Below are 6904 nucleotides of genomic sequence, written 5' to 3'. Positions count from 1 at the left end.
CACCTTTTGTGTTGTTGTTATTTGTGGAGTTTGCTTATGCAGCGCTTGACTGTGTTTGGAGTTCAGTTTGGTTTGATGGTGTCCCTGAGAGACCTTGATGACCATCCGCATTCCACAGGTAAAACCACGGCTGTTTCATTTGATCCTGGTGTCTGTACTTGCTGCCAGGTAAGGCTGTTCTGGGTGGAGGCCCTGGCTTTGTGGTTTCAGGTGTGTAAAGACACACTAGTCTCATCTCGTCGAAGGACTCCCAACAGCTTGGCTTCACCTCTGGTTGTTCTGGTTTTCTGATGCAACCTTCAGGAGAGTTGCGTTGGCCACATACACGTGTGTGTGTGTGTGTGTGTGTGTGTGTGTGTGTGTGTGTGTGTGTGTGTAAGAAAGTGCACATGTTGCAGGGTATATGTAACCTCACCCTGGCAGGTTCTGCAGTCTCTGCTGCATTGCTACATAACTGCCCTGAGCAGCTGCCTGCCGACCTCAGGAGACAGATAAGACATGAGCCCCATGCCACCATCACAGGCAACCCCCTTTAACGTGTACTGTACATACCACCAAACACAATCCCTGGGGGAGATGTTTTCTGAAGAAATGTGGAATTCTCACTTCACACATACAGTACAGCTGCAAAACACGGATGACTACAGGTTTATTGTAAGATTGGTAGGAGAAGGATTGGTAAGAAAACATCCCTGCATATTCTGTCTGGCCTTTCATATTTTTTATCCAAAGCAACTTACATTGCAGTGAGTGCATCCATTTTCCAGTATATATGGTCCCAGCGGGAATCGAACCCACAACCTAAGCGTTGTTAACACCATGCTCTACCAGCTGAGCCACAGAGGACCACTCATACAGTACAGTACAGTAGGAGTGAGGACAGTAGGAGCCCCCATCCACCGCACTGTATTGCAATTTGACTATAGTATGGCATCCCCTGAGTTATAAATATACTCCTGTATCCATCACTGGAACAGTATATTTAGCCTGGTGGCGGCCATGGAGGGCTCAGCAAGGTTGAGTGTGTGTGTGTGTGTGTGTGTGTGTGTGTGTGTGGGGCTGGGGCTGGGGCTGGAGCCAAGGTTAAAGGGTGGCTGACAGGGATTTCGCCTGCCAGGGGAGATGGGTCAGTGTCACGTGTGGCCTTACCATGTGGCATGCATCTCACTGTGACATTTATAGAGTACTAAGGCCCCTGATAGGTCAGCTAGTTGTGTGCAGCTAGCTTAGCCAGGCAGTTGTGGCATCACAGTAGCATGTAGCGAAGTAGCACAGTAGCATGTAGCTAAGTAGCACAGTAGCATGTAGCTAACAACCTTTCTGAGATTCAGGACCACTGACCATTAGATCCCAGTAAGGTTGGTGCCTGCTACACTGGGACCAACGGACATTCATCTGAGGCCAATTCTGAACCGAATATGTATGTACTGTATAACTGTATATACAGTAGTTATGTATATATACTACACACACACACACACACACACACACTATATAAAGATATTTTCAAATGGACACCTTTGTGAAGCAGTAGGAGCAGTAGAAGCAGTAGAGCAGTAGAAGCAGTAGAGCAGTAGAGCAGTAGAGCAGTAGAAGCAGTAGAGCAGTAGAGCAGTAGAAGCAGTAGAAGCAGTAGAGCAGTAGAGCAGTAGAAGCAGTAGGAGCAGTAGGAGCAGTAGAAGCAGTAGAGCAGTAGAAGCAGTAGAAGCAGTAGGAGCAGTAGGAGCAGTAGAAGCAGTAGAAGCAGTAGAAGCAGTAGGAGCAGTAGAAGCAGTAGAAGCAGTAGAGCAGTAGAAGCAGTAGAAGCAGTAGAGCAGTAGAAGCAGTAGAAGCAGTAGAGCAGTAGAAGCAGTAGAAGCAGTAGAAGCAGTAGAAGCAGTAGAGGGAAAAGTGACATAAAAAATGGAGGCAAAAGGTTGAAACTTTCATAGTTTATTAGTTGTTGAACATCTGTCTTCCTGAGAAGCTTGGAATGCCATTTGAACTCAAATTACATCAGCCATTAAAATAAATTAACACACAATCACAGACAACTGGACCGTAACGCAGTCTTTCAGGTTGTACAGTACAAAACAACTTCATTCTTGTTCAAACAAATAAAAAGGAGCGCTTGGCGTAGAAACCGCCTCTCTACGCCTCCTCTCCTTCACCGGCACGGAGCCGAGGACGCACGCCAAGTCAACGCCACGTTATTGACGCTGGAAATGGACTCTTGGTCCGTCAAGTTCTCCCACATCAGCGCTGATGAAGGGAAGGAGGTCGCTTCCCACTACTGAGCACCAGTCTCTGTGTTCTAGAGATGATGATCACTAGTCACCAGTGCCGACAGTAAAAAAAAGAAAAAAACTTTTAAAAAAACCGCCAATGTCAACCCAACTCAACTCAACCCAACTCCGCTGATGTTTCCAACAACCGTACGTACATGAATCTAGCAGCCATGTCGGTTTTCCTACAGAATCCCTGGACTGGCTGACAGGTTGTTCGATTTTTGCTCGTGTTAAAAAAAGAAGAAAGGCACGTTAAGAGTCTGGTGGCTGTGAAAACAGCTCTGTCTACTTACGGTAAAACACTGTCGTTACTAGACACTCCGTCTACAGCTACTGGACAGCAAGCCTCAACACGCGCTACTTTCTAAACCCCAACATCTACCACATCAGTTACCAACACACAACTAACACAACCATTCACACAGATTATGTACACATGGAGTCCTGACCCTTGGAGGAATGGACCGAACGGTAAACGGAGAGGGACTGGGGGGTCTGGGGATAAGGCACAGGCAGGTGTCAGTGGGAGGGATGGGATGGGGGTGGGGGGGCCATGACAAAGTACACATGATAACTCAAAAGCCAACTGATCTCTGATAGGGTGTTCCTCATGACAGGCTGGTTTCCCCAGACCAGGATGAAGCCTGGTTCTAGACTTCAAAGAGAGAGTCCATGGGGAAACCGCCCCTAGGTGTGTTAACAGCCCCCGAGGTGGGGTATTCATCACATTAACAGCCCTGGTTTGTGTGTACAGGAGAGGCAGGGGTCTTCTCTTCCCCCCACCCTGACCCCGGACCTTAACTTAGCGTATAAAAGGGGATCTGGGTGTTAATGTTACCAGGGTCACGCTGCCAAACAACCAAGATGAACCTTCTGAGAACTTACATCCAGGAGAGGGAGGGAGGGAGGGAGGGAGGGAGAGAGGGAGGGAGAGAGAGAGAGAGAGAGAGAGAGAGAGAGGGAGGGAGAGAGAGAGGGAGAGAGAGAGGGAGGGAGGGAGGGAGGGAGGGAGGGAGGGAGGGAGGGAGGGAGGGAGAGAGAGAGAGAGAGTTGATTTCACAGAGAGCACTCTGGATCAGCTGTTACTGAAGTAAGCAAAAGGGCTGAGTGTGTGTGTGTGTGTGTGTGTGTGTGTGTGTGTGTGTGTGTGTGTGTGTGTGTTTCCTTGGAGCATGCACCAAGTCGTCACTCTCTACCTTCCAATCAGGTTTCTCCATTTGGCCCCTAGGAATCCTTTTTGGAACCCTTGGTCTCACATAACACAATATTTCTGTTGGGGTGTGTGTGTGTGTGTGTCTGTGTGTGTGTGTGTGTGTGTGTGTGTGTGTGTGTGTGTGTTATGCATGTTTGTTTGCAGACTCAGCCTCAGAATGCTCTCGTCTGCAAAATCCCCTCAGAGCAGAGCTAAAGCCAACAGTCAGGGTCCTCCTCTCCCACAGGGGCGTTAACAGCCGGTTTAAGACCTGGGCTTTGGTTTAGGCTAAGTGCTTTGTCCCAGTGACAGTCTGAAAAGGGCCTATATTCTATTAGATATAGCCCCTGGATGAGCTGCCCTGCCTCGTCCCTGGATGAGCTGCCCTGCCTCGTCCCTGGATGAGCTGCCCTGCCTCGTCCCTGGATGAGCTGCCCTGCCTGGTCCCTGGATGAGCTGCCCTGCCTGGTCCCTGGACAGAGGGAACGTTCGGGGAATGGAGCAGAAGAGAAGTTTGCAGTGTGAAAACAAATATGGCCGATCCTGATAAAACGACAGAGGTTCCGACGGATGACTGCATGACTGAGAGGAGGGGCCACGTCAGTGTCCCATGGTGATGATGTCATCTGAGCGAGGCTTCTTGCTGAGCTCGGATCTGGTCCCTGGGTGCAGGGTGGTGGGGGGGGGGTGGTGGGGGGGGTGGTGGGGGGGAGTTTGTTCTAAAGACTGTAGTCTTTAGACTCTGGGGGAGGGGAGGGGAAGGGAGGGGAAGAGAAGGGTGGGGAAGAGAAGGGAGGGGTGGGGAAGGGTGGGGAAGAGAAGGGAGGGGAGGAGAAGGGAAGGGAGGGGTGGGGAAGGGAGGGGAGGGGAGGAGAAGGGAAGGGTAGGGAGGAGAAGGGAAGGGTGGGGAAGGGAGGGGTGGGGAAGGGAGGGGAAGGGCAGGAAGAGGTGGAAGGGTTGGGGGGGGCGGTTGGGGGTTAGATGACTTCCCTGCTGTTGCGGATGGCACAGCACAACACCATGCTGAAGATCATCCCAATGATCTAGAGAGAGAGAGAAGACTTAGGAGATTACATCATCATCTGTCTGTCTGTCTGTCTGGTCTGTCAGTCAGTCTGCCTGTCAGTCTGTCCTGTCTGGTCTGTCTGTCTGGTCTGTCTGTCTGCCTGCCTGTCTGTCTGCCTGTCTGGTCTGTCTGCCTGTCTGTCTGCCTGCCTGCCTGTCTGTCTGCCTGTCTGCCTGCCTGCATGTCTGTCTGGTCTGTCTGCCTACAGGATGTTCATCCCTACTAAGGAGACTCACCATGACTCCAGCGATGCCTGCCTGTCTGTCTGCCTGTCTGCCAGGATGTTTATCCCAGTAAGGAGACTATCCCAGTAAGGAGACTCACCATGACTCCAGCGATGCCGATGCCCACGTATCCGATGATGAAGAGCCTGCTGTTGAAGAATTCCATAATGGCCGCCACACAGTCCTACAGAGCACAGAGACACGGGTTAGCTGTGTCTGTCACACCCACGCCACAACGACCTGTGTTGAGCAGGAGTAGATATCTGAGTAAGGTAGAGCAGCCAGTGACACCTCACCTTGGTGCCTGGAGTGGCTTCAGGACAGGGGCTCTCTACGGTACCACAGCAGTTCAACTACAGGGGAGGGGAAGTCGCATTAAAATGGCATCACAAGCAAAACATGGTTTGACCCGACAGGGAACAGGACATTGTTTTACAGGTCTTCGACATGCGTGCTTTAGTGGTCTTTGTAACAAACAGAGAGAGAGAAAATGTTGGACAAAGTACTTATTTCGACTCACAACTTTGTGGTACGAGGACTGAATCAGGAGGGTGCTGTTGTTGTTGTCGTTGTAGGTTTTGGTGTAGAAGTTCTGGACGTCTCCTATTATCTGTCAGAAAATCAAACAAACATCAATACATTTCAAAGGGATAAAGATGTTTCTTGTGTATTCATCTATGGTGTAATATACAGTAACATACAGTAACATACAGTAATACAGTAACATACTGTAATATACAGTCACATACAGTAACATACAGTAATACAGTCACATACAGGCTGAAAATGGATACCTTGTCTTTGTTTATGAATCCAAACACGCCGGCAGCCACCTCTGCTCCGAAGATGATCAGCAGACACGCAAAGAACTGCAACACACACACACACACACACAGAAACATCAGAGTATACACACACAAAGAAACAGAGGGCCAACCATGGTGAGAATATGGGGGATTGTGTGTGTGTGTGTGTGTGTGTGTGTGTGTGTAGGGGGCGGGGGTGATTTTTGTGAGTTTACAGTATGTGAGTGTATTTGCGTGTGTGTGTGTGTGGCAGAGTTTGAAGCATCACAAATACACTCATACATACGGCCACTGGATGGTCTGGATAGTCTTTACTGTCAATGTATGTGTGTGCGTGTGCGTGTGTGTGTGTGTGTGTACACTCACCGATGCCAGCAAGCACTGGGACTCACGGACCGCCCCACAGCACCCGAAGAAGCCCACCAGCATCACCAAACTACCAGCACCTATCAGAATATACACACCTGGAGAGAGAGAGAGAGAGAAGGAGAGAGAGAGGGAGAGAGAGAGAGAGAGAAGGAGAGAGGGAGAGAGAGAGAGAGAGAAGGAGAGAGAGAGAGAGAGAGAGAGAGAAGGAGAGAGAGAGGGAGAGGAGTATAAACATTCTGTACAGCATACATCAGCAACACTGAAACACACCTCAGCGTAAGAACATTGTAGTTCACAAAAGCGCCAGAAGAGGGCGGCACAGGACCACTGTGTAGTCAAGTGTAGTCAGGAGAGAAATATTCTCAGCAAACAAGCATAAGTCAAAGACAGACTTCAGAGAGGACTCAGCCACGCTAAACAGACAGAGACACATGACGTAGAGAAGCTGTGGCCAAGATACACGACAGCTTCTCCCATGTTCACTATATCTGGTTTGTTGTTCCCCTGATGTGTGTTGTCCTCCTGTAGGAGAGCATCTCTTATTGCATTACCAAAACAACTGTTCCTCAAACACAATAAGCATAACATGCTGTTCTGGAGGTGTCATCCATAACCTTATTACAGGTGTCATCATCATCATCATCATCATCAACACACAGGTGGTTCCCTGGCCTCCCTTTATCCCTCTCATTAGGAGTGAAGCATTGTGGGTCTTCAGGGACGACAGGCTGGCTCCTACTGGGTCTGTCTGATCAGTGAGGTGTGGCCTGTTGCTGGGCAACAGGTCCCTTGGGGACGGGGTGAGAGAGGTGGCTTCCTCCCCCAGGTGAACAGGGCTCAGGTGACAGAACAAAGGAAGATAGGGGGGGGGGGGGGGGGGAGTGGGGGGGGGGAGTGTGGGAGGGGGGGAGAGAGAGGGAGGGGGGGGGGGAGAGAGGGAGAGAGAGAGAGCGAGAGGGAGAGAGAGGGAAAGGGAGAGG

The 6904-nt window shown here is 50.2% G+C and overlaps 1 protein-coding gene across 1 annotated transcript in view; it reads right to left on the bottom strand.

The window, feature by feature from the left end:
• Positions 1-4381: 4381 nt before the first annotated feature.
• Positions 4382-6904, bottom strand: part of LOC310807834 (tetraspanin-2-like) — an 11638-nt gene continuing 9115 nt past the window's right edge. The window contains exons 3-8 of the mRNA XM_083674447.1: positions 5922-6019; positions 5544-5618; positions 5270-5359; positions 5046-5102; positions 4850-4933; positions 4382-4502 (exon numbers count right to left, since the gene is read on the bottom strand). Of these exons, the coding sequence (XP_083530573.1) occupies positions 4437-4502; positions 4850-4933; positions 5046-5102; positions 5270-5359; positions 5544-5618; positions 5922-6019 (470 nt within the window). The 3' untranslated portion in view covers positions 4382-4436. The remainder of the gene's footprint in view (positions 4503-4849; positions 4934-5045; positions 5103-5269; positions 5360-5543; positions 5619-5921; positions 6020-6904) is intronic.

The sequence above is a fragment of the Argentina silus genome (assembly GCF_951799395.1).
Source record: "Argentina silus genome assembly, chromosome: 8".
NCBI lineage: Eukaryota > Metazoa > Chordata > Actinopteri > Argentiniformes > Argentinidae > Argentina > Argentina silus.
The sequence above is the reverse complement of the archived record's forward strand: the minus strand, read 5'-3'. Positions and strand labels throughout refer to the sequence as shown.